Raw genomic sequence first — 27304 nt, 5'->3', positions numbered from 1 at the left:
GAAAGGCGGGAAGGCGAAAAGGCAGAAAAAAAAAGGCAACAAAATTGGGGGCAGAGCTCTGAGGTGAGACGGCGGAGTGAAATCGGTAGACTTGGCCCTGTGAACCGCTGTTTTTATATGAGGCTTGATAAGGGGAGGTAGACGAGCAAAACAAGTGCTGTCAAATCCAAAGTTAGACCCTGTTGGCCAGCTAATCAGCCCCTGTCAGAGGGGGGGAGGGGGGGGGCTCTAGGCTTCTAAGCATGTTGACGGTATTGTCGGATATTACCTGATGCTTAAATCACACCCTCCATCAAAATCAGGAATCGAACCAATTGACACATAAGCAGTGCAACAAAGACAACACAAACACAGCGAGGATTATGCTCAGATACCAAAAGAATTTACATGATATTTACAACTATACGTAGCTCAGGCCTTGCGCTACCAGGCTTGCCGTAATGCCTAGCCCCGCCCAAACACCAGCATTATTGCTGCATATAAATATACAAAAAAGTCACTACAATGAGCAGGTCTAGGATATGCCCTGCAAGGCAAGCAGAGCAGTCTTGCTTTAATGATGAACGCACTATATCTAGCATACAAGTTGGTAACGAGGACAGCCAGTGAGAATGAACTCAAATAAAAGCCGATGTGTAAGCATGAAGTTCGTCTGATCAAACGCCAAATCTCTATCGCCAGTATCGGCCTGATTCTAGAGCGTCTCTTGTCTTGTCTATTCACTGTCCTTGAGAGCCCACTCCTTTGCTCGCCCCACGCCAACCTTGGTAGCCAGTACATCTAGGGCCATTTTGGCTTCTCCCTTGGACAGCCCATCAATTTTGTGGAATAGTACATCGACCAGACCCAGCTTGCTCAGTTTGGCGTTTTCCATAATGACTTTTTTGATTTCCGGCAAGAGTTCAGGCCGTTTAAGTTCTAGCACTTGAAGTGTGCTGGCGGTAGAAGCCTCTGATGTGGCCGATGCAATATTGCTACTAGGTGCCACAAGGGCTTCGAATGCATTTGCTGGTGTATTTGTAGTGGGTGGGGGAGGCATCTTGGAGTTCGTTGTTGTGCCACCAGTTTGTGCCGGTTTGGTTCGGTTTGCTTCAGGTTCCCAGTACTCTGTTGAGAACGGGTTGATGCTCCCGGTGGGAGATAAAGAATCTATATTTGAGCTTGTTAATATGTGAACCGCACGCACGTAAACTTCATTTCAACAGGACAGTTGCAAGGGAAGAAAGCAAACTTACCGAGGACAAACTCCATCCGATATGTATACAACTCTGGCACCGTAGTCTGCCGTTGTCCTGTCTCAAAACAAATGCCTGTACTCTCGGGGTCCATGCTGTTACTGAGCAAACCACGTGCGATTCCTGCATCCTCAGAGTCATCCAAAAATCCATCCATATCATCCTCATCATCAATCTCTTCTTCGTCATCATCAAGATCGACATCCTCGCCCATCTCATCATCTACCCACTCGGCCTCGGAGTCGTAGTCATACGCCACGCTTGGAAATACCCTGTATTTTGGCCGCCGGGCAGCTCGCGCCATGAGTTCACGGCCGTAGGCATACTGCGGGCCCGTCAGGGTACCGCAATATGGAGGGCGTACGTCTGTCGAGAAAAAGAGCGTCTTGATGGGTATCCTCCGTAGTTGAGTGCGCGACACTTGGACGCTTTTGTCATCAAAAGCTTGCTCATGAATAGTCTCGACTAGCTGTTTAACGGGGGGGTATACCACGCCTCGCCTGGGGATTTTGAGTGGGAGGTTGAGGCTTTGTATTGGTCGGAAAGGCACGACTTGGATGTCGGTGCCGCATTTTTTCGAGATGTATTCATCCAATATCTTGGCCTTTGCAGCTCGTGTTTCGGGGTCTAGGGTCTCAACAGCCAGAGGGGCCACACGTACACTCTCTTTGATGAAGAAAGGCTTAAAGGTTTTTCTGTAGTCGTTGACGGTTTCTGACGTAGGTATCGTTGTTTCGGCATTCTTCGCCGGCGTGCCTGTTGCGCTCTTTTCGTTCGTCTTAGTCGGGAGCGGTCGTTTGAAGAATGAGTTAAGCCTTAACTGACTGCGCTCTTTTTTGTCTTTTTCTTCCTGTATCCTACGGTCCTCTTCCTCTTTCTTACGCTTCTTCTCGTCGCGCTCTGCTTGCTTTGCTGCCTTTTCGGCCTCGGCCTTGGCTTTTGAGGCTTGTCTCTCGGCATCTATCTTAGCTTTGGCAGCCGCCTTTTCAGCATCGGCTTTGGCCTTCTCGGCCAGCTTGGCCAATCTGGCTTCCTCCTTCTCCTTCTTCTTAAGAGACTCTTCCTCAAGCTTGGCAGCTTTTTCCGTGGCTGTAAGTCGCTTGCGCTTGTGTTGATGCGTTGTCGAGTCAGTAGCATGCTTTAGGTTATCTGACGGTGGATTCGTGTTTGGTTTTAACGACGGTAGCTTAGCTACTAAGTTTCATTCAAGTTAGCATAAGTTGACAACCAATGCCTTATGATGTTTGTAGCACATACTTTGTGAAGGGCTATCATTATTGGGAGCGTCGAACATGGCGACGTCCTCAGACGCCACGCTAGACAATTCGTCGTCCGAGGAGTACTCGTCATGTGACCGTTTGCGCGAGACATCAACGGCCATCATGTCTTCTGAGCCTTGCAGCTCTAGTAGTGACATGTTTCAAGGCAATGCCTCTTGTCGACGTGGTATTGAAGATAGACTATACTAGCCCCGCTACTAATTTCGAATAGGCCACCAAGTGCCAGCAGTCTAGAATCTAATGGTAGTCGCTAGGAGGATGTAGTGTAGCTCCGGGACGCGTGTCCAGTTACTGAGGTGTTGTTTCGTTTTTTATCGGGGAGGGGGGGAGGCGGGTGAGGCGCAATTCTGGTGCTTTTCCTCTGACATTCGTCGTAGCTTCGTGTCTGTAAATTGACTCCTTTAGTATGTCGTATGGATCATTTAATTGCCAAGAAATAACCAAATCAGGTGCTAGTGCATGGGCAAGAGAAAAGTTGACGAATGCTGGAACAAATCTAGACATATGGCGATAGCGTCTGGTGGTGAAGCCGCGTGCCCAGCAACGCGCCGCGCTGGGTTTAATGGGCTGACTCGGCTAATATGCGGGGATTTATTTACCTGGCTTCCAGCAACCCAGACCATTAACCCAGCGACTCGGTCTTGACTGTAAAGGTTTAGCTTATCCTAGGTTTACAAGGGCTTCAACAAAAATGACATATTCTAATGCAGACTTGTGATGAGCGGTGCAAGTGCACTGGGAAATGGTTGCGATTTATTTGGGCATTGTTTGTTTTTCAGAATTTTCGGATTCAACTTGGGAGCCATTGCATTGGTTATATCTGTTTCACAAGTCTAGTCCATGACCTTAATTCTGGGTGATATGATGATTGTCAACAATGCACATCCCTTCCCCTCATCTTGCTATCCTCCGCTTAATCATCACGTTTTTGCACATCTGGTCAGAATTAGGTATGAAACTTGCAAGAATACAGTAGTTTTTTGATTAGGAAAAAGGCCAAGGCTGGCACAATCTAGTCGCTCTCGATATTGGAAGAGGACATGTAAGTAAGAGTAAAACAAGATAGAAGAAAGCAGAGATCAAAAACGTTGGGCCGGATTGATCTTATAGATTGATTGAACGAAAGAAAACGGCAGGTCGAGCTTGATATAAAACATATGAAAAAAAAAAAGCGAAAGAGTACCTAGGAAAAAGAACCCAAAAAGAACCCAGAAGCATAACCAAGGAACATAAAGAGAGCGAACGACAGCAGGGTATTGTTTGGATGCAAATACGACGCAAAAAAAAAAAGGGAAAAAAAATAGAAACAAAGCGAAGGGACAATGGAGGAGGAAAACGCTCCAAGGCAGCGTAGGAAGTGTGGGGTTACACGTTCAAGTGGTGACAAGGAAAATCGTGTGTCGTTGTGTCATGTATCGTGCGGTGCGGTAATAAATAGCCGTAATAACAGAGGGGTAAATCGGTGGCACAAGATAGGGCAACATGGTCAAAAGTCAAGAATCGTAAAAACGCATTGCCAAGTTTGTGCCAGAAAGTGAGAATCAAGAGGGGCTTCAAAGTCTGCACCAGATGCGGAGCATCATTCTTAGTCGGGATTAGCGATGTAAAGGCGACCAGATGTGAGAGTCATGGTGCGCTCATCGACACTGCCACGACGCTTGAGATCTTCAGTAGTGTTGACGCTCTTTTCCCGCTTTAGCGTGGCGTGCTGCTGTGACTTGGTGGCTAGCTTCGGCATCTCGTCTAACTCGCCCAAATTGTCAGCTTTTTCGCTGCTGCCGCTGTGGGTACTGTGGGCCTTGATGCTAGCAGTTTCGTCACCAAGGCTAACAGCAGCCATGATGACGCTAATGCCTTCGGTCGGCTCTTCCATTAAACTGCCAGCGCGTTCGGGTGTGTTCCCGGGGCTCCAACGTCTGCTATTGAAAGTCCCGGAAGGACGGTAGCTCACGCGACGAGCACTTCCAATGCTATTGCGCCCACTACTGCCAGTGCGGCGGTGGTTCAGACGAAGCGAGTCGTCTTCTTCCCCACTGCTTTCGCCTTCGACTTCAGTGGCACTAAGACGGACCGGAACACCGCCGACACCAACATGATTTTCACTAGCAGTGAACCCGGTAACAGTGGGCTTGCCGTGATGTCTGATTTTAGCAGCCACTTTCCCAGTAGCACTAATGCCCGTACTAGTGCGACCAGTTCCCAGGGAAGAAGAGTAGCGTTGGCCACCAGCGACCTCGAGAGTAGCCCGCATCTTGTCTCGGCGGCGCTGGGCAACGGCATTGGGATCTTCCATCTGAATCATGTCGCTCCACACGGTAGCCTTTTGGCGACGGAGCAGAGCAACATAGCTTGAGTTTTGTTGGGGGTGTATAGAGCTGCCGGATCGGGAAGAAGTCGAGCGTCGCACATCAATAGTAGGCGAAGTGCGGTAAGCTGCAGGAGGCGGCACGGAGGACGAGGTGCTAAAGGTAGCAACCGAGGGAGACCTGCGTGTATGCTGCTGAACATTGGACAACATTGTGTTTTGGGCCTGCTGTTGTTGTTGCTGTTGGTATGGGTACTGCGAGGCTGGTGAAGGCTGGTGAGTTTGGTGGGCCTGGTGGTGAAGCGGCTGTGCCTGCGGCTGTGACTGCTGGTACTGTACAGCGTGGTTGTGCTGCTGTGAAGAGTATGTGGGCTGGGCATACGTGGGTTGAGACAAGTACGACTGACGCTGCTGCTGCTGCTGCTGCTGCTGCTGGGCCGCGGCGGCGGGCTGCTGGTACTGGCCCTGCATCTGGGCAGAATAGTGCTGCATGGGGAGCTGACCCGAGACCATTGAGACCGAGGACGGTCTAGGTCGGGGCGAGCGGGTGAAGGAAGAGGTAGAGGAAGAGGAGATAGCCCGCGAGTGGGAAGGAAGGAAAGAAGCTCGAGACCGAGAAGAAGCGGCAGAGGCGGCAGTATCGGGATAATGACTATTTTGGTGGTGTTGATGATGATCGGGGTGGTATAGATTGGGATGAATAGATGGAGGAATATGTGGTTGTGAAGCTAGCATCTGGAATATCCACAATCAAGAGATGAAAGATAGATGGGATGGAGATAAAAATAAAACCAGCCAAATCAATCAGGCAGTCTCTAGAATGGAGACGTGATCGACCGACTTGAAGCGGAAGATGAAGAGAAAGAAAGAGAAATAAAACCCAAGCCAAAAACCGCAAGCGAAGCAACGCTGCTAGGCCAGGCAGAAGAGCAGGGAGAGAAGAGGAGAGAAGTGCAGTGGCCAGCAGCAGGAGAAGAAAAGAGAGCACAAAATTCTGGGTGGGTGGATGCGGGTGTGGATACAACGGGATAATAAAAGAAGGATGGAAAGAGGGACGAGACGAGACGAGACAAGACAGGATGAATTGCCTGTGGCCTTGAGTAAACAGCACGCCCAGCCAACAACAAAGAAGAAGAAAAATAAGCCAGGAAGAATTGAGAAAGAAAAGTCCGTTCTTTTTTTTTTTTTCACCCTAACAAGGCACAGAGCTCAGTGGAGGGGGACAAAAGCAGTCTGTTGTGAACGGGGTCAGCGGGCTTAGCCTTGTAATTAGGGATGGATAGCGCGCTGTAGCTTGGGCTGCCGTGCTGTGCTGTGCTGTGCTTATAGCGTACTATGGGCTAGAGCACCAACCCTTGAACCCTAGAAATCCGGAAGGAAAGCCGACCTGCCGAGAAGCAAAGCGATGGAGATGAGCAGTCGGCCAGATTCAGCGACGAGGGAAAACAAGAGAGGGGAAGAGGAAAAGCAGCAGCTGGCAATAATAAACAAGAACAGAATAGGAATGACAACGTCGTGGAAAATTGGAGACGTTGAAACAAACCGGAATCAGAACGGCTGCCTGTACACACTGGACGCTAACAAGTATGGCTCTTATTTCCGCACGTCCTGATTATCTGTTCGATGATGACCTTGTGAGAAAGGGATTTTCTGTAGCCGTATTCAAAAGGAGGAGAGAGGAAACAAAAAGAGCTTTTTTAAGATCAAGAACGTCAAAGCCCAGGGAAAACGAATAGAGGACGAGAAAGAAAGGGATCGCCCGTCGCAGGTTTATATATAACAAACGCCAGAGGGGGGGATCAGACTAAAGCGCACGTAGACAGACGCAAGCAGACATCTGTTACACCGAGCAAGAGAGAAAAGATAAAAAAAAGATTTGCCGTCTTCTATTTTTTCTTCTTTCTTCTTTCCTTTGGCCTTGTTTTGGCGTTGCTTGCTAAATTCTTCCCTTGGCTAAGGATGTTCTCAGGATTAGTTCAGCTCGGATGGCCACCTCCGTAAGAAAAGCACACAGGATTCCAAGCAACAGGAAAATGCGGAAAGAATAAGAATAACCAAGGCGAGTTAAAGAAGCTTGTCCATGTGTTACTTCAAGAAGAGAAAGACAGGATACAAAGCAAGCAAGGAAGGGAGGGAGTGCGTTGGATGCTGAAAAGGGCACAGGACCAAGGGGCCAGGAGAGACAAGCACCAGCTGAAGATGATGCAAAGAACGGGTAGATTCTCAACAAGAGGGCACGAGAATGGTCGGGCAGAATTTCAAGGTTTCGGCTGAGATTATATATGTATACACGGGGTGGCCAAGTTAGTCCAAAAGGGGAGAAAGCTCCCCTCATGATGCGGGCCTCCTCCAAGTGACAGAGTGCAGACTTGTCCTTGTTCACTTACAAGCTAAGGCTAGTAAAAAAGCTCGCTCTTGCTACTGGTTCGGCTGTGGCCCTGGGGCTTTGGCCGCTAGCCTGCCAGCAGTGCTGAACTGCCGCTGCTGCCATGTCCATAACACCTATAATTACGTGTGTAAGTACTTGCATCCTGTTCCATTGCTACTACATCGCCATGGCACAGGACTGCATGGTACATGACTAGCAAATTATGGGGACAGGAAATAGCAAACGCAAACGACAAAGCCCCCATCCACACAGCCGAAGCTTGATAAGTGGATAGAGGCAAGTACGGAGGATAGGCCAGCGTGACGCCATAGCAGAAGGCGGGCTTGGGCCAGGAATGGGTTTTAGGTTTTGGGTTTTGTTTGGATTTCTTTTTAGTAAGAGGGAGAAAATGGAATGGGAGCAGAGGGCAAAGCAAAACAAGTAGCAGGATGTAGGAGACGAGCGGGATTATTCGGTGCTTTTGGCCGGCAGATGGTTCGCAGCAGCAGCAGCAGCAGCAGCAGCAGCACAGCACAGCACAGCAGCCAGCTCTAGAGGGTAGTTTGTTACTTGATTGTGCAGGTAGTGGCTGGTTGTACATACCATGCAGAGGGACAGTCTAAGGAGAACAGCAAAACAGGGCCTGGCGAGAGGAAGAAACGTAGCATTCAGACATGAATGGAGAGGCAAAAAAGGCATACAGTTTTGGGAAAGCAAGTAGTGCTTAGTTGGTGGGATGGGATGGGATGGATGGCTCCGTATCACAAAGAAAAAAGCAGACACAGGATGGGCGGAAGAACAACCCTCCAGGTCGAAGTAACCCTCTTTAGCGCCTTCCCTCGCCTTCTTTCACCTTGGCCTGACCCTAAGCCTAAACGGCCGGTAGGGCTCTTTTCTCTTTTCTCCTTCTTTAGCTCTTGCCCTCATGGGTGCATGGGAGATTGCCAGCCCCCGCCCACAGAAAAGAGAAAACAAGCAAGGCAAGTAGTGGGTAGTGGGTGGGCGGAGAAAGTAAGCTAGCCAACCAGCCAATCAAAAAAACCCAAAAAAAATGGCGATAACCCAACCTTTTTTTCTTTTCCCATGATGATGCGATAGTGTGTGATAAGTGAGACTCTTATAGCTGTGATATGTCCACAATCGCCAACAAGACATATCGAGACACGCAAATGCGAGCAAAGGAGAAGGTAACGAGTTCCTTGGCTTTGTCTTTGTCTTGGTTTTCGTCTCAGCCTCTCTCCATGTTCGTGCTCTTTGTCCCCTGTCTCCCAATAGAGTCCAAGCCAAGGAAAACACCGAATCCCGATTACAGCTAATGGCAGCAAGCCGACAAAAAATCTTTCTTTTAATCCCAGTGGCGTTGCTGCCTTCTTCTCCCCATTGCCGTGATCGAGGTCCTACCCTTCCGGCGATGAGAACGTTGAATTTGCATGCTTGGTCTATACACGGCTGACTAAGCCCCCCAAAAGCCGTATCAAAGTCTCGCATATTTTCTCGTTTCGCCAGCGTCACTCGCGCTCTTCTCCTATCTCATTGGTAATTGGTAATTGATACCGACAAGAAATGACACCCCACAGGGTATGCGCTTTCCTGATCGCCGGCTTAGGAAAAGCAAGGAAGAAAACAAGGGAAGAAAATGCTGCTAAAGCTACAGGCTAAGACAGCCCTCTCTGCCAACATGGCTAGCGATTCAGTTCTCCTCTGCTAATGTGCTCTGCCCCCCTCTGCGCTCTTTCTTACTTGCTGTTGTCTTCCCCTCCCTCAATTTGGAGAAGGAGTCGCGCCAAGATCGTTTATAGCACAATGTCCATCCAACACGTGCTTTTGGTCGTTGGTAGTTCTTTGGCTGTCTGTCCTTGAGCACTTTTCTGTGTTGTCGACAATGCTTTGTGGAGAACTGGCTGTTTCACCTCCAAAGAAGTAAAGTTTTTATTATCGTGGCGCTCTGCAGTCTGCCTTGCAGCCAGAGGCCCGGCCAGATATTAGCTACTAAAGAGGGTCACTATAGATGGCGTCGCACAGAGGAAAAGAGAGAAGAGGGACAGTGGAGAAGGTTGTGATCTTTGGTTTACCATCTGTGACTAGAGTTTTGCTAAGGCGTGCTCCCTTCGTCATCGGGGCCACTCGCTGGACCCCTCCCCCCTCGTCTTTTCCTCTTTTCCTGGGCGAGAGAGAAAGCCGCCAAGTCAAGTCAGTTGTCTGACTAGTTGGCCTTCGCGTTTTCTCTGTCTCCGCTTCTTTTTTCTCCTCTCTTCTCTCCTCCTTCAATGACAACATGTCAGAAAGAATTCTCTAGGCGGAAGAAACGGAACATATAGCTCTTGTGCTTTATATCTCTCGCTATTTCTTGATTAAGGACAGCCAACAGCCAACAACCAACAGAAAGCACACAAGTCCGCAGCACAGACGTTCGCCCCATGTTCTCTCATGTGTTTCCATTTGTTTCTCGTATCATGCCCTCTCTCTTTCTCCTCGCCTAATTGAGCCAAAATATCAGAGCCAGAAATCTATGACAAGGAGGCCTCGGGGTCTCGGGACTTCTGTATCCAATTGGGTCGGCGTCATGAAGAAACAGAGACCCCCGGTAACAACAGCTTGGGGCTGAGATAGAATAGGGTCCGGAGATACAAAGCCGGCCTTATTCCTGTCCAGCGAGGCAGTAGAAAAGGCACCACCAAGACAGGGACAGACTAGGTCTAAGTCTACGCCCACGCCCACGCCTTTTCCTCTGCTCTTGCTAGGCGAATAATTTGTTGAACTCTGGTAGAAGTCTTTGTCGTACTATGCCAATGTTATTCCTCCCTTGTATTCCCTTCCCTCCTCTCTTCCTTCTTCCTTTTTCGCTCTCCCCCTCCTCTTCCCCCTCCCCGCCTTTCTTTTTGCCTCCATGTAACCCAATGCCACTGACGTATGTAGCCAAGTGGCACAGCCTTATAAGCCCAGGATTTCCCCTGTCATAGCATTTCTACACATACTAGAAGCTACGCTGTCGCCTATAAGAACCACGAACTAAGCAAGACTAACTAAGAGGGCAAAAAGAGGACGAGAACAAGAAAGAATACTGGTGTCTATCTTCCCCCTTTGCCACCGTTCTCTAGTCCTCGCACCATGTTCAAGTCACCCTCGCATTCGGGTAACCTTACCAGCAGATGCATATAAGCATATAAGCATATATAAGAACGAAGAAATGTCAAAAAAAACCTGACGCTCGTGTCGATAGCACCAAGCTATTCCACTTGCAGGCAGCGTCGGAGGCTTGGGCGAAGTTTTTGCCCTCCCTCCTCACTTGCTCTAGCTTGTTTGCCTTGTTTTTGGGGTACTTTACCGCCGGTCCGATAAGGTTCTGCTGGCTCTTCTCTTCGCTATTGTCCCCTTTTCTTCAATGCCGCTAACCCTACAACGGTATAGTCCTAATCTACTTTGGCTCAAGCCCCCCGAAGTCGTCTATGCAGGGCAAGTTTCTCTTATTTTCTTTTGCGAGCAATGACAAGACAAAAGAGGGAAGAGAACTAGTTATCCGCTAGTCTCCTGTCGTCTAGTGTACCGCCCTGGCCAAAAAAGAAAGAAAAGCAAAGAAAAAATACAGTCCTTCAGAAGAGCCTCTTCCTTCGCCTAGTCTTTTCTCGGCAATGACGTCATCGATATATTTACTTACATGTATGTAAACAAAACAAAGGCATTTCCTTATCTTTGGGTATCGTCACCTACACGCTTTTTTTAACTCTTTTTTTTTTCTTCTTATTTCTTTCGCTTTCCCCCTTTTCGTTCCTTTGCTTATTTCTCTCGTCATAATTCATGCAAGATGCACAAAACATCGAAAATCAGCCAATAATTAGCCTGCTGTCCTTTTTCTTCCTCTCGTCTTCTCCCTGTTCTTGTGCTCAATTTCCTTTGGGAGGGGGCGGAGAGAGTAGAACAAGAGAAGATGGCCCTGGTTCCTGACTGCCACTGACACCTGGTCACTGCATCTTGAAGACTGGAACGAATGAATGCCGTTGTGCCCCGAGCTAAGCCCCTCCCCGTATGCGCTCTCAAGCCCAATGAGCAGTGAAGCGTAGCAGATGCATACGAGGTGAGGGTGTACATTTCCCTGGTCCCGTCTTGGTCAAGCCTAGAAATGCAGGTAGCGCCGATGTACCCCGGGCAGAAGTACATACATCGCGTTACGTCCCCTGTGCACACGGCGCCGGAGATCGATCCCATGCCCATATAGCATGCAAATATTCAAATGCGTGTTACCTAGTTAAAGTAGCCAATTCAATGTAGTGCATCGCACAGCCCAGCACTGGGACTGTTTCACCGTAAAACAACAGCGTGTCAAAGAGTCGAGGGCAGCTAATAAAATTGTGCCGCTCATTTGACTCTTCCCGCGTGCATATTACACTACCACGAAGGAACGAGCACTACTACGTATTTACATACGCAAGCGCGCTGCATATGCTACGGCTTAATGCATCACGTATAGACCGAGTTCCTTCTTCAAGACTTCCGTAATCAGCAGTGTGCGTTACACCAAGATACCGTGTTTTTGAAAAAAGGTGATGGTGAGTGTTGAGATTTTTTGACATTGAACAAGACAAGCAAATGGGAACCTGGGTAGTTCGTATTTTCTGTTGCATAATTGGCGTGGAGAACGAGAAGGATCACGAAGGGTGCAATGACGTCGAAGGGCAGAATCCAACCTGCTATACAAGTCTTGATCTAGTGGTTTTAAAGAGGCAGCTCGCCGGAACCGAGACGAGACAGCCATGATGTATTTGCATGTGCATACATACATGTGCAGCACATGCATGCAATGAGAAAACCCCCGATTCGCATGTAACAATCTCGTCGATATCTGGCCTGCCTCGCTATATCGAATGAGGAGGCTAGAGGCTTTTGGTGCTTGTCAGCTGCAACATTGCATCTCTACATGCAACGTCTACGGGCGGCAGTTTGCAAGCTTGCCCTCTGCGGGCGAGGATATGCACGCTACTGCCCGCTAATCCTTATCCTACCCTTTTCATTCCAGTACTATCTATCCGTCCTTGAAGCGGGAAAACCTGTTCTAGCCTATAAAACAGTCATAGAATAAGGTTAAGGTAGCATTCCATAATAATGCCCCAGCAATGTACGGAGAGTAAGGCAATCAGCCCGAGTTGTGTATTATGCTTCCAAGTGCTGCTTATTGTTTCTGCTGCTATTACCGTAGACAAGGAACAACAACATTCGGGGTGTTCATAATAGAAGTTGCAACTAAGGCCAGCAGTACTGTAGGCGATTGGAACTACAGCGGCTGCTAAACAGTCAGTCAGTACCTTGCATAATTTAGACGGTGCGTCCTGCAGAGGCGGATGCTTGCACGAAAAGTTGAAATTCATTGCATGAACAGGCTGAAGTAAGCCGAAATGGAGGTGTGCTGTTGTTAATTATGGAAAGCTGAAGATTAATATATGAAGCCTATGTTTGTTTGGCAGTAAGAGGCGGACTTGGTTTGATGGGAACTAGTAAATCAAGTCTCATAATGAGTCTGAAAAACGATACCGACTTACCGTAAGCCCAACGCGCACGCAATCTTATCCACAAGCAGACAAATCAAGAAACCTGAAACAAAGACAACGTGATGTGCAATGTGCTGTAGATTTGTCAGGCTAGACATGGTTTTCATAGACCAGGGCTCAATGACCACGAGTTGAGTCTTAGTTTTGACCTGTGGCTATCTGTTTGGCTCTGATAGACACCTCACCTCGGATGCCAATCGCTTTGGTTGTTAGGTGTCTACATATATGGTCTTGGTCTCTGTCCATGCATGCAAAGTAGAAAATAGGGGGTCTTGTGCCTCTTATGACCGGCCACCAACATGGCGAATGCTACGGGGGGAAGGTGGCTTCAGAATGGCTTCAGGGCTTCAAGGCAAAATTGAAGATCATGTCTTGGTCGTAGCTTTTTGTCGCGCGAGTAAGTAATACCCCAGAGGCCCTTTGGTCTGTTTGGATTTACTCACGTTAACTTGTGATCGGCATATGAAGGCAAGTAAAAATGAAGAGGTTAGCTAAGCCTGCAGCCCAGCCCAGCCCAACCGAAGTTTGTCCTGTCTTGTCAACATGACAGGCAAGCCCTAGGGTGGCCAGCCAGCTGAAAATAAGAGGGGAGGCCGAGGACAGGTAGCCTGTGTGGTTGTTGGCTGGAGCGTGGAGTAAGAAGCATGGAGCATGGAGCATGGAAGTCCTGTCAAGAAAACTTTGTAATTTTATCCGACGTCACGTGGTGTACAAACCCTATGGCTCCACCAGCTATCTTGAAAGATATTGCAATTATAGGGTTATGTGTGTTTTCTCTTGTTGAATTCGGACCATCCGTCCCGTCTTTATACCCGATGCAAAAGCACTGTAACTTGAGCTAGAATTAGAATTGCGAGAGGGTGGAAGTAGGATGACATAGAACATCAAGAGCACAAATACAAAAGTAGACAGTAGGCTAAGCACAGCTACATACTAAAAGGCTGGGGGAACAAGGCCAGCCACACGCAAAACAAGCTAGACATACAAGGCTTCACTGATATTTTCTTCGCCAATTCCTTTGTCCTAACTTTTTCTCCGGTCAACACTCGAAATTTCCTCATAGTGAGAATGGCAAATGGCTGGGGTTTCCGCCATTGGTAGTCCATTGTTTGCGTGCTCACAGGACATCATTCATTTCAGCACGGACATTATAGGCGGTGTGATATCTTGTGATATTGGAGTAAGAAAGGGGAGAAATACAAGGCCAGACAGCGAAACTGCTTGATTGCGCCTGAGAGCAACCTCAGATCAGACCCGGGTGATTTTGTGCTTGCGTGATCTTGTTACGCTGTTAAATTGCTTCTATGTAATCTTGTAGCTTGGGTCGATAGAGGTAGAGCCCTTGTGGCTTTTGGGGCGGCAATGAGGGAGAGACAGAGACACACTAAAGACATATCAAATATCAAATCAGGTCTCTCTTGTTCCCCCCTTTCTGCTTTCTTGTCTTGAAGAAATATCCGGGCCTCCTATGAATCGCGAATCTGATTTTGCATGAGAGCTTGGAAGCTTGGAAGCTTGTCGAGATTTGACTGATGGCTATGCTGCATGTTGCAGTCCGACCCCTGACCCTGCCAAGTAGATTACAGATTATTTGATTATTTGATCTTCTTGCTATGCAGTCTCTGTGGGGGGGGGGGGGGGGGCATGGAGAAACCCAGTTTGAACACGAGTGCTGCTCATGAATAGATCTAGCGTTCTTGAATGTGGGGTTGCAATCTTGAGTTCTTGTCGGACACAGACGCTCACACAACAACTGACTGGTCTTCTTGGCTGCAGGCTTGAGTTCGTGCCATATTTAGCTCTAGGCAGACGTTGCTTGATGATTCTACCAGTCCCAGTACCACCACCAACACCAACCCTCCCCTTCTTCGTCCCCCCCCCAGGTACCGCGCCTCCCCCTTGGCCTTACAAGCCCTGTTATTTGATTCTGGCACATCCCGGGATAATCAGACGGGGAATTTAGTTGTACAGACGATTTTACAATGCTGTTCCCTGCTGAGATGAACTGAGAGATGAACCGAACTGAGTGGAAGGTGAACACCAAGCCGAACTGCAAACAAAGGTCCAGCCCAGCCCGCTCAGCCCAGCCACAAGCCAAAATAGCTACCAAACGAGCTCCCCCGCCCCTAGGCTCATGGCTAGTCTTGATTTTCTTTTTTCTTCTTTCTGCTCATCCTTGGCCAGCCCTTGGCTGGGCTGGGTTTTGTCAAAGGGCGGAAAAAGCTGGAAATATTGCGTGGGTCACAGATCCACGACATCAATTCGCAGCAGAGCGTGCGATCCCTTGTTGGCGAGTGCTCCGAGTAGAGGCTTATTTATACTGAGGCAGGCCCTCCTCCATCTTGCCTGCGGGGCGTTTGCTTTGGCCAGGTTCGTGATCTTGCTCCTCTTTGTGCTCTGCTTGCTGTGCTGTTGTGCTGGTTCGTTTCACTTTTTGTTTGACTCGAACAGATTGCCGCTCTTTTTTTGGGGTGTTTTATATTGTGTTTTATTTTCTTCGTCTTTCCTTGATCTGTTTTTTCCTTCATTTATTGCTTCGCTGTCGCTCCTTTCCGTGTCTGTTCTCTGTCTTCCCACTCGCTTTCTCTCCCTTGCGTCGTTGATAAGTTCATGTCAACTCACTCTGATATAATTTGCCTCGACTTGTTACGTGATTCATAAAGCTGTGTTTGCCGCTTTCCCTCGTTCACTGGCCTGAAGAAACGCTGGTCTTTTTTCAAAGATTGTTTGCTCGCCCTTGGAGATTTGTTCTTGCTGCGCCGTACGCTCTCCTTTTGTTCGGCTTATGCACGCTGATAATCCCCTAGACGAGTCTCTATTTTTCTTTTCACGTTATCATGAGGCTTCTCCATACACTTACACTTCGCCTGTCGGAGTTCCCCCAGTCTAGCATTCCCGAATATGCAATTCTCTCTCACGTTAGAGACTCCGACGAGCCCTCTTTACACAGTATCGTCTCAGACACAGCCCACACACACCATGGTTATCGCAAGATTCTGGGAGCCTGCCGCCAGGCCCAACAGGATGGCTACGAATGGATCTGGATTGATACGGTATGCATCGACCAAACATCTCCCTCTGAGGTCTCCGAGGCTGTCAACTCCGTGTATCTGTGGTACGAGGAAGCCGCTGTATGCTATGTCTACCTTGCTGATGTACCTCGATTCTACTTTGGCGACTCGCAATGGTTCGAGCGTGGCTGGACCTTGATTGAGTTGATTGCTCCTCGCGATGTCGAGTTCTATGCTGCTGACTGGACCGAGATTGGCACCAAGAACAGCCTAGAGACCGAGCTGTGCCACATCACTGGCATCCGGGCTGAGGTTTTGCGGGGCACTGCCTCGCCAGCCACATGTAGTGTGGCAGAGCGTCTAAGTTGGGCTGCTCGTCGTTGCACAACGAAGCTTGAAGACGAAGCCTATTGCCTAATGGGTCTTTTTGGCATCAACATGCCTGTGGTCTACGGTGAAGGCCGGAAGGCTTGGACCCGACTGCAGGAGCTAATTCTCCAGAGCACCGAGGACCTTTCCCTTTTAGCATGGTCGCCAAACATTTACAGCAGCGCTGATGACGCCAAGGTCGCTGAGAATTACTCTGGTTGCCTATCGCCAGGTCCTTTTAGCTTTGGCCGCCCTGACCTCGCCACGTTCCTCCCTTCGACAACATTTGGCTTTGACGACACTGACTCCATAATGTACCCTGATGTCACGGCTCTGGAATGGCGCCATGTCCAGCGGCACGTCAGTCGTAGCTCATCCTCAAAATCCAGCCAGTTTGCCTATGATTCGCCCGTCATCAACAACCGCGGTATTGAGCTAACTCTATTGGTTGATCCCTCGGCGGCTGAAACCTCGGCTGGCGATTCTGAGACGGTCGATGATGCAATTGAGACTGAGGTGCTGGCATGGCTGTATACTGATGTTGTGATTAGCGGGAACCTTTCACCAATTCCTATGAGCGATAGCTCCTCCACTATGGCTCGCCGGACAATGATGGTTTGTGTGTGGATGACTGTCTACCGCCCATCCCGCTCTTGGTCTGGCAAGCTATGGGCTCGCCGGACACCAGGCAAGTCGCCTGTTGCCGTGCCTCTCATGTCCCGGGCTCGTTTCCAGCCTAAAAAGATGTTCTTGCAGCGCAGCGCCAACAAACCACAAAGTACCTCATCATGGAAGACGTCCGAATCATGCGACTCCTTGTCGTTTGTTGATGAATCGATATTCCTTTCTGATGCTACCCGCTCGCTCAACATCCGCATGATGAGCGACATGGATACAACCCCGCTCCGCATCGTGTCACATTACCCCGCCAGTGCAAAGCTTAAACATCCGCAGCCAGCAAAAAGCCTTGATGGCTGTCTTGCCAACATACCCGTGACCGACTTCCGTGCCATGACAGACACCGGCCGCCAGGTCAACGCATCGGGCGCACTCAAGTTCTTTCTCATGGGTTCTGACCCAGCAGAGGATGCGCAGTTTGTCGTTATTTTTGGCCAGCGTGAGGACTCGGGCAACGTGTTCTGCCACGTTGAGCAGACTGACATGCCGCAAGATGCCGGCGAGCGGCCGTTCCGCCGTGCCTGGTCACCTGATCTTAAGGGCGGCTCAATATCTGGCGTTGCCGCCGGGGTACATGACGAGCTTACTGACCGCAGCATGTTGTTGCTGGACTGCGGAACAGCAGTGGTCGCCATGGTCAAGAAGCGTCGGGATGGGCGCTTTGGAAAATATGTGCCGACACTGGTGGTGGCATGCCACAAAGACGGCCGCAAGTTCTTCGATGCTGCAGGGCGTGAGTCAGAATGTAGTATGGATTGACCGCTCGACTCAGTCTCTGTTTAGCGACTATTCATGGGTGGATGGGTGCAGCATGTCCGACTTTTGGACTATGAGTGTTTCTTTTTATTCTTTTTCTATTTGATGGCAGTGTATGATTTATGAGCGAGGGACTGGTCGGTGTGGTTGTATGTCTGTCTGGGTTAATGTCACGAGGAAATGACCAGGTGACTGTTTAGGGATATTGGGGCGGCTTAACAAGTCTATCGAAATATTGCGTTGATTTTTTTCTTTTGAGATTTGCATTACTTGCGATTCGAATGCGCACTCTTGTGAAATGTATGGCTGTAAAAAGATGGTGATGACCTCATAAGACTGAGTTGAAAAAAACAGGGGCGCAGTTGCTTCCTCAAACATCCAAGTGTGGTCACACCCGCCACCTAATTTCTGGGTAAAGTGGATCCTCAAGCAAGGTCTATCTGAACGACAATTGGCTGCGTTTGTAAGCTGTCCTTCCAGACCACCCCAATGTCAGGGGCACTTGCGGAATTCAGCAGGAAGGATGGCTAGGAGAAGGAGAAGGCCAATTGCTTTGCGTTTCGTCATAGGCAGCTACGCTCGTTAGTGACGGATCTTGTGCGCTTTCCTTTTATGTCTCATTCCGTTTGCCGCCCCGTTTGGTTGGCTCCTTCTTGCCCTTCTTCAACTGCCATCTCGCTGACGCTTTAATTTCTTTCCCATTTATATCACTGCTACTCCTTCTTTCCCATTACTTTCTCTCTCTTCTTTATTTTCTCATCTTCATCAACTCTGTATTGTGCTCTATCGTTGCGCTGTATTCTCTGTGGATTTATTACGCATCTTATCTAAGAGATCTTGTACCTATTTACAACCCACTACATCGTCGCCTTCATCATCCACTGCCCCTCGCAACGCCATCATGGTTAACAACTACCGCCCCGCTTTGAGCCCTGAGGTTGACATGGCCCGTCTTCGGCAGGAGTTCCACAACAACGAGACTCGCATGTCCACTCCTTGGTTACAGCACCGGCCGTCTATCCACAGCATGATTGCAGCCACAGAACCTTCATATGCGTCTCTTCCCAGTACCGCTACTGCGTACACTATGCAGACTGCGGCTCAACGCGCATTTGTACTTGGAGATCTTTCGCACAGCAAACTTGACAAGAACACCGTGTGCCTTTCTTGCACCTCGCAACTGAACCCCCAGCAACACGCGCGCGTTGTCCCTCAAATGCACGGCCAAGAATGTGTACTTTGTGCTGTCCAGTCCGGCGCTCCCGAGGCGTATACTGAGCCTTTTTGCTCTTTCCTGACAGAAAACCCAACTATATTCCATGCTGTTGAGTACTTTAAGGAAAAGCTTGGAGAAGCTGGCTTCACTGAGGTATGGACGCCTGTCCGGCTTGAGACATTCCACCCCAGGTTACGACATGTTTCATTCAGATGCTAACTATCATAATTTTTCTCTCTAGCTTCCTATGCGTGATAACTGGGAGGGCAAGGTACACCCTGGTGGAAAGTACTGGACCACTCGCAACGGCAGTGCCCTGATTGCTTTCGTTGTTGGCGAGTCCTACAAGCCAGGCAATGGTGTTGGGATGATTGCTGGCCATATTGACGCTCTCACCGCCAAGCTCAAGCCCGTGAGCTCGAAACCGAACCGTGCTGGATACATTGAACTGGGTGTTGCGCCTTACGCTGGAGCTCTGAACCAGACCTGGTGGGATCGTGACCTGAGCATTGGTGGCCGGGTCATTGTTCGTGACCCCACCACTGGCAAGACTGGTATCAAGCTGGTGAAGCTTGGATGGCCTATTGCCCGTGTCCCTACTCTAGCGCCTCACTTTGGTGTTGGTATGATGGGAAATAACAACGCTGAGACCCAGGCTGTTCCCATAATTGGCCTTGACAACTCGGATCTATCTGCTGCTTCACCTCCTGTTCAACCCCTGGGGGGTCCTGGGTCGTTTGCTAGCAAGCAGCCTCCTAAGCTGGTCAAACTAATTTCCAAGGAGCTGGGAATAAGTGATTACAGCCTCATTGTCAACTGGGAACTCGAGCTGTATGACTCTCAGCCTGCTCAGACCGGTGGTATGGACCATGAATTTATCTTCGGTGGTCGCATTGATGATAAGTTGTGTAGTTGGTCTGCTCTTCAGGGCCTAATTGCTGGGGACCACAAGCCATCTGACGGCTATATCAAGCTCGTTGCCTTGTTCGACGATGAAGAAATCGGCTCGCTGCTGCGTCAAGGCGCTAAAGGCAACTTCCTCCCCTTGGTCATTGAGCGTTCCGTTGAGGCGCTTGCCCATGAAGACGAAAAAACCACTTTTGGCCCTGGGATAATTGGCCAGACGTACTCGCGCTCGTTCCTCGTATCAGCCGATGTGACCCACGCCGCCAACCCCAACTTCCTTGGTAGCTACCTCGATGACCATATGGCACGCCTCAATGTCGGTGTTACTATCTGCGCCGATAGTAACGGCCACATGACCACTGATGCCGTGTCTACTAGTGTTCTGACGCGTGTCGGCGAGCTTGCCGGCTGCACTACCCAGACCTTTATGATCCGCAACGACAGCCGCAGCGGCGGTACTGTTGGTCCTACGCTGTCAAGTATGATGGGTGTTAAGTCGGCAGACGCTGGTCTGCCGCAGCTAAGCATGCACTCGGTGCGTGCGACTACCGGCTCGTTAGATCCTGGCCTAGGTGTCAAGTTCTTCAAGGGCTTCTTGGACCTGTGGGAACAGATTGACGGCGAGTGGCATTAATTAGGAGCCGTATATTATTGAGGTCCTTGTGTTGTTTGTGAGATGAAAGATGACCATATATTGACATATTTCTGCTGTTCGGCGGCGGGCTGGGCTGGGCTATACATATAATTACTAACTAGCATTACCAATAATTAAGCTACAGAGAGACTCAAATCACTATCCTTATTTTAGGCTTCACTTTTTTTTTTTGTTACGTGATACGACAGAATCAATTGTAATATGATTATTACATAATATCGAGGGTGGTATCATTCTATACATGGCATCAAAGAAAAGAAACGAAAGAAAAACTAAAGAAAAAAAAAAGAATGAATAGAAACAAACGGCAAAAGCGATATCTAATCTTTTGCTCGGTTGTTGCTTTCAAAGCCCATACTTGACCGAACATTTGCACTGGCAGGAATACCACATTGGGTAGATGGCCCATCGCTTTGGTCCATCTCGTCGTCATCATCATCATCGTAGTAGAATTCATCATCCTCATCGGCGCCACCGCGCATCTCAGGCTCTTCGTCTTCAGGCTTGCGACGCTTCTCGAAGTCCTGGCGATGGGCCTCAGCCATGATGCGTGAGATGGCCATTCCAATAGTGCCAACAGTGCCTGTGGTACCGTTCCTGCGGTGCTGCATGCTACTGCTGCCACCTGCATGCTGCTCAACGTCAGCTGCATTAGGAGCACTAGTCTGAGCACCAGAGGTGTAGACACCATTAGCAGCGATAGTGGTGCCCGATAGGGGACTGGCACCAGACTCAGTGCTGGCGGTGGCAAGATCAGGAGAGCCAAAGTGGTGAGCCTTCTTGCCTGCAGCAGCGGTCATCTCGTCACACAGCTCGATCTTATAAGGAAGAGGGATGTCACGTGAAGCCTTGTATTGGGCAACATTGGAACAATGCTCATTCTCGACACGCAGAAGAGTCCACATGCCACGACGGATGACTTCGGCCATGGCCACACCAAAGGCAATTGCAGCTGAGTGCTGAGTCTGGTTGCGAAGAATGGCGTAAAAGATCCACGAAAAGCGTAGCATGGGGTCTAGTGTCATGATAACATAGTACACCCACTGTTTCTTAAGGCCAAGAATGTCGCGAAGAAGATACTTGCGAGCACCGGGCTGCAATACTGAGAAATCCATAAAAAGATCCCAAATGGCAGTGTAAATACCATTGATGCAGCCAAAAGACACAAATAGAGCGAAGTTGGTGTGAGTACGATCAATACGATACATGGAAAGAGAGATGGCCGCCATGATAGACATGGCATACTTGCCGCAGTTGATCAGATGGGGGAACCAGTTACGGGTATCATAGTAACGGCGAAGGCATTGCAGAGAGCGCCAAATTGGGGGCAGAGCAGCAAGGAAACCCATGATTGGGGAATGGCTTGAGTTGCACACCTCGGGTTGCTTCCAGCTTTTGCTGTATAAGCAAGAGACAAGAGCAATATTCTAGAAAAGCATATATATGGTTAGTGGTAAGGCCAAAAATAATACCCGAGGAGAATATAGAAGAGAGAAGAGAAAAGAGGAAAGAGGAAAGAGAGAGATGGAAATAAACAGGGGAGAAGACCTACGCAAAGAGCGTATGTGAGCGAACAATAGATATCGCCAAGAAAAAAGTCGCGGAATTCGACAGGGTAGAATCCAGCCAAAAGTAGACGCCACTAAAGACAGGGATTAGCAACCTTGTCCTGTCATGCACCGTAATTGTCACGGCACTGCAGATTTAGCAATCTAAATCGGGAACTTGACCACTTACATGGGAATAGACAAACCACTTGCGTGCGCTGGGCCGGAAGATTGGCGCAGGGAAGCAGATGATGAGAAGTGAGATGGCAATCAAGATGATGGGGTAGTAGAGAAACATGCTGGCAGATCCGTAGCGGGAGAAGTTGAGCCACATGAAAAAGCCGAATAGAAGACTCATAAAACTGGGAAACTCAGACATTTGCCGCCAGTCGAGCTGGTGACGGGGATCCAACTCGAAAATAAACTGATAGTTGACCTTGTTGGTAGTCCAAATCCAGCAGTTTGCGCAAAACAAAGAAAATAAGAGTAATATTAGAAAATATCCTCCATATATTTGAAGCAGGTAGTTGGTGTTGGTTCGTATCACAGGATCAGAGTTGGAAAGGAGCTCAACACCATTGACAAGACCCTGAACAGCAAAGACCATGGCGAGGCCAATGAGAAGGCCGTTGCGGAAGACGGTGCCAGAAACATCGTTATTAGACTTCGCAAAACGGCGGAGCTTGCCAGCGGCAATTTTGTGCTGGCCTTTTTCAAAGTATCTAGCGTAAAGATCCTCGACGGCTGAGATGTAGCCCTCGAGGACTTCGCTTTGTACAAACCACGCTTTGTTAACCTTTTCGTTAACATAGCGCAGGGAAGGGCGCATGTGCATGACCTTGTCATACTTTTTGTTAAGCTTTCTAAAGGCCATGCGGTTGAGCAGAGCATAGGCCTTGAGAAGCTCTAGACTGCGGTAGTATTCCTGGAGAGCACGCTTAAGCTTGCGCTTAGCTGTGCGGTAGGGCACTTGGTGACTCTGAGGGCGACGGATGTAATCACGACGAGAGTCTTCACTCATGGATCCCACCTGAGGAGAATTTGCCATGTTGACTAAAGCCCGGGAGTTAGGCCCGGGCCTAGGGTAGGGCACCATGGACTTAAGAGGCTCCATCCACTTAAAGCTGGGTTGGTAAGAACTAACAATGGAGTTTGCAGTGGTGGGGGCAGTAGTAGAAGCGTCGTCAAAGCTGACTGTTGAGCCTTCTCCCGTCAGTTTTTCGCGCTTAGAGCGCTGCTCAGTCATTTCACTGAGGCGACGGGTACGCATCTCATGTAGCTGAGCACGCAGAAGGTCAAGGCGCTTGCCGGCCTGTTCTTCCTTCTCTTTGTAGAAGGCCTCAACCTTGGCTAGCTCATCATCCAGGAAACGGAAGAAAGCACGCTCGCGCTCTTGGGCAAGAAGCAGGCCGTCTAGTTGGCCGGGCTCTCTGGCGCTAACCATGCTAGCGTTTGTGAAGAGGCGGCGCAGAGGGTTGGCACTGGGGGTAGCAGGAGTCCACGTAGATGATCTAGCCGGGGCTGCGGGAATAGCGATCTTCAGACCCATGCGTTTCGGGGGAGAGTCTTGAGACTTGCTCGCCTGTCTGAGGATGCTTCTGCTATTAGACCTCACTACATTCCGGGGCTTCTGGATGGGGGGGTACTCTTCTTCTTCTTCTTCTTCTTCTTCTTCTTCGTCATCTTCGGCAATAGCCGGTTCTGGGAGCCTGAAAGCAGCATGGCGATCAAGAGGACGGCCAGGGACCGGCTCGGTAGAAGAAGGCCTTGAGCTAGAGCCGCCGTTGTCTGGAGCATCGGCTAGGACGCCATGGAAGCTGTCCTTGGAGTTGCGAACTGAGCTTGAGCCAGCTTTGTGGGAGGTGTTTGCTGGCTGAGGCTGGGAGGCAGTGCTGTCAAATGCGGTTGTGCTGGTGAAGGTGTTGGAGCGAACAATGGGTGAAGGACAAGAGTTTCTCCAGGCAGGAGCTTGCCATGGAGCATGCTGGAACGAGCGGGCAGTGGCTGGAGTGTTGTTGACGCGGTTAAGCGAGCGTGTGATGCCTTTGACGAGCTTCTTGCCAGTGCGGTAATCGAGGTACTTGACTCTCCATTCTAATGAGGGCCAGTAAGGTTAGACACGTGGTGAAGGCAGACGGGGCCTGGATTGGGCTCGAGAGAAGCTTACCTGGAACCAAGCTCTGTTCGAGTTCTTTAGCAAACTTCATATCTTCGGGTTCTTTTCTGTCTCTAGTAGATATATGAATAGCAGCGGATAGATAGCAGGCCTGTTGATTTGCTGCGGTGAATCAATAGGCTCGATATGATGATGATGATGATGTGTGAGCCGCCTCGAAAAAACAGAGACGACTATGCAAAAATAATGAAATAAATAGTAAAATAAATATAGAGAGAAATAAAAAGAAAAGAATAGAAGAAAAAGAATGACTAGAAAGACCTCAAGAGCGGTCACGACAAAGACATTGAGTATTCGGATCCTCGTGAGCTAAAGGATGGAACTAATAGGCATACTCGTCCTTGGTGAAGAATAGGTGAAGAACAAGAAAAATTTGTCGAGATAATCTGGCGGAGGGCCCCAAGTATAATAAAGAAGAAGGCAAGAGCAAAGGCTATAACAGGGAAAGCACAACTCGCAACGGAAGGGAGAAAATCGTTAGCGTAAGCGGGAGTCTTTTTTAATTTTTAGTCCTTTTTACCTATTTTATCCAATTTTCTGACGTTTACTAGTACAGGCAACGACAGGGGCCATCCATATACGTCCTGCGTCTGTATATACAATACATATCGTTCTTGCCTTGTTGGACGGGGGGGGGTGTGGATCAGAGTAGATAACTTAAGTAAAAGGTGGATAAAGACAGTCAACCAGCATAATCCTTTTGTCCTACCCCTGCAAAAGGCAGTTAGCCACCGATGATGGGCGGACTCAGAACGTGCTTTCTATTTTTGGCGAGCTCGGACAGAAAAGTATGCCCGTACTGTGCCGTTCAATGCTTATAAGCGCAAGCCCTCCAAGTGCAAGTCCGCAAAGGCCAAGTTTTGCGCCTTGCAGTGAACAAAGACTTTATAGAGCTCACTAGAGCCTTCCTAGAGGCCCTGCTTTAGAAGTTTTAGTAGGTGCGGGTGCAAGTGCAGTTTCCTCAAAAAGCATCCACTCCTGTGCGTCTGCGTGGAGCACTGAAGCGACTTGGAGCAAGAGCGAGCACAGAGCAAGAGCGAGGGGAAGAGCAGGAACAAGAACAAGGACAGAAACAGAAACAGAAGCAAGGACAAACAAATAAAGGCTATCCCTACTGCTACTGCTGCTCGTTGTTCCTCCTCCATAGTTGCAGCTAGCCAAGAATAGGATGCCACTGGCCAACGAAGAGTCCATGCTAGAATACGTGGCAAACTAGCTTGTGTCCATTTCTCGACCGAGGAGCTGCCCTCTTGCCTCTGCAAAGCAGTGATGTGCACTTGCACTTTTGGAAATAGCACTTGTAGACATCTCAGCATTTCAGGACGTAGCTTCCCTTTCTTCGTGCCTGCCCGTGCTGAGCCTGTACTAGTTCTCAATGTATTCCCTTAATTTCGGCGCCTTAATTATCTTATTTTTACTGATCACCGGCCTGTCTCATCACCAAGACAGATGTGCGCCTGTTGTAGGCTTAGATAGCGAGCCGTTCTGTCTTTATGCTGTTGTTTCGGATGCAATCAGCATCTTTCTTGTGTCCTCCTTGCCTCTCACCAACCGAGCCTGGCCTTGTCCCTTCTACCCCTCAGAGGGGGGGACAAGAACAAGCAGGGAGAAGTAGGGGAAAGGGCGGAGAGATGCTCCTTTTTGGTCAGCTTTTCTTGCTGCTCACTCTTTCCTCCTTTCTTTCGCTATCATGGCCCCATGTCATCTTCAAGCTGTAAAAAAGGAAGATCAGAAAGCCAGAAAGAGAAAGAGACGAGAGCTTGGCATTTTGCTGTCTGTCTTGGCACTTCCCAGGGCGTACAATAGAGATACTAGGCAAGTTAGTTAGTGGACTACAGGAGACTTTGACCCACTAGAACACGGGCCATTGTTTATCGGAGAAATACCCAGATACACACTGCGTACTCGGAATACACAGCATGATATTGCATTCCCGACTTGGGCGATATCTCCCCAATTACCGATTCGCTCTTGCACCAGTCGTGACGCTTTATTTTTCCCTATTAGAACCTAGCTGAGCAAGCTAGCCTAGCCCAGCCCAGCCCAGCCCTCTAGGTGCTCCAAACCCCCAAGGCCAGCGCTAGCTTTAGCTGCGCATTAATTAGCCAGCCCCTGTTCTCATTTTCGTTCTCCTCTCCAAGAAATTATATTCGAAGAGTCTAGGTTTTTGTGCCTTTTTCTGCTTCTTTATCCAACCCTATCCAGCCCTTGGCATTCTTTTGTGAGATTAACAAGCTTTTGTTGTGCTTGAGCCAGTCTCCCCTAAGGATAGACGGCGTGGGAAGCGTGCGCCAAGAACGAGGTTTGGTGGTAAAAAGGGCTGCATTTTGCCTGTTTCTTGTTTCTCTACATCTGGCATATCAACCCAAGTTCTGGGCCTCAGTTCTTTGCTATCCGTCTCCTTTTGTCTTGCTCGTCTCTCGATTCTGTCTTGGCATGGTGGCATATGACTGTAAGCCAAGTGGAGTCGCACTGTCCGGAACGGGGTTTGCTTCTATAGCAGCCACCTATCTATTGGCGATTTTATTCTTTTCTCCGCAAGTTGGTGTAGCATATTTCGTAAAGCTTGGCCTCTTTAGCTAGTCTCTCTCTGTTCTGTATTCATATTGGGCCGTTGAATGAGGTCTGTAGGCCGGCTCGACCACAGCTCATATACAGTGCTGTGCTTTCCGTGGAGCTGTGAAGCTTTCGAAGCTGTACGGCCTGCTAAAACGCCGTCCGTGTTCCCAGTGTGTCTGTGGTGTACCCGTGTATCTGTGTAATATTCAGTCTAAGCTTCCTCTGCTTCACAGTATGGGAGCTCAGTGACGCAAAGGCCGTGGTACACTTACGGTCCGGCCTCACCACTGGAGCTACTGCGACTACTTCTGTTACAAATGCTCGTGTTAGTGCTAGGGCCACAGACGCTTCCCCACCACCAAAATGTTTTGGGCAGCGCTAGCGCTGTGCTAGTATCTCTGACGTCGTACAATGCGTAGCACCGAGTCGAATACTGGCCCCAACTCGATTCTCACTTTGTAGTGCCGTGTGGCTCCCTCGCACAGGTGGGGGGAGGGCAGAGCAAGGCAAAGTAAAGAAGAGAGAAAAGTCAGACCCCGGTCATGACTCCGCCAAGACGGCCATAGCCAGCTAGCATGGCTGAATATTGAAGGCAACGAGCTGGTTTTGCCAGGAGGCTTTCCTCATTCTCTCTTGCCCTCATGGTTTGCAGCATGGTTTGCATGTGCATCCGTGTGCGTTGTGCTGCCGTGAGCATTATCGG

General features: G+C 49.3%; 5 protein-coding genes across 5 annotated transcripts; 2 read left to right on the top strand and 3 right to left on the bottom strand.

Annotated features, from left to right (window-relative positions):
* Window positions 1-715: 715 nt before the first annotated feature.
* HOO65_030873 (Chromatin assembly factor 1 subunit A) lies at window positions 716-2652 on the bottom strand (the record flags this gene model as incomplete). Its single annotated transcript, XM_071002033.1, has 3 exons — window positions 716-1149; window positions 1236-2426; window positions 2493-2652. 3 exons carry the CDS (start codon window positions 2650-2652, stop codon window positions 716-718), a joined length of 1785 nt encoding a protein of 594 aa, XP_070860552.1.
* Window positions 2653-4100: 1448 nt separating this feature from the next.
* On the bottom strand, window positions 4101-5312 carry HOO65_030872 (uncharacterized protein; the record flags this gene model as incomplete). Its single annotated transcript, XM_071000512.1, has 1 exon — window positions 4101-5312. The coding sequence occupies one exon, from the start codon at window positions 5310-5312 to the stop codon at window positions 4101-4103; it is 1212 nt and encodes a 403-aa protein (XP_070860551.1).
* Window positions 5313-15565: 10253 nt separating this feature from the next.
* Window positions 15566-17545, top strand: HOO65_030871 (HET-domain-containing protein; the record flags this gene model as incomplete). Its single annotated transcript, XM_071000511.1, has 1 exon — window positions 15566-17545. One exon carries the CDS (start codon window positions 15566-15568, stop codon window positions 17543-17545), a length of 1980 nt encoding a protein of 659 aa, XP_070860550.1.
* An 898-nt stretch (window positions 17546-18443) lies between these two features.
* On the top strand, window positions 18444-20298 carry HOO65_030870 (Vacuolar aminopeptidase 1; the record flags this gene model as incomplete). The annotated part of the gene is made up of 2 exons (XM_071002053.1): window positions 18444-18911; window positions 19000-20298. The coding sequence occupies 2 exons, from the start codon at window positions 18444-18446 to the stop codon at window positions 20296-20298; spliced, it is 1767 nt and encodes a 588-aa protein (XP_070860549.1).
* Window positions 20299-20639: 341 nt separating this feature from the next.
* On the bottom strand, window positions 20640-24073 carry HOO65_030869 (EXS family protein; the record flags this gene model as incomplete). Its single annotated transcript, XM_071001816.1, has 3 exons — window positions 20640-21746; window positions 22057-23960; window positions 24034-24073. The coding sequence occupies 3 exons, from the start codon at window positions 24071-24073 to the stop codon at window positions 20640-20642; spliced, it is 3051 nt and encodes a 1016-aa protein (XP_070860548.1).
* Window positions 24074-27304: the final 3231 nt, after the last annotated feature.

This window comes from Ceratocystis lukuohia (assembly GCF_044167205.1).
Source record: "Ceratocystis lukuohia strain C4212 chromosome Unknown Supercontig3_pilon, whole genome shotgun sequence".
Taxonomy (NCBI): Eukaryota; Fungi; Ascomycota; class Sordariomycetes; order Microascales; family Ceratocystidaceae; genus Ceratocystis; species Ceratocystis lukuohia.
The sequence above is the reverse complement of the archived record's forward strand: the minus strand, read 5'-3'. Positions and strand labels throughout refer to the sequence as shown.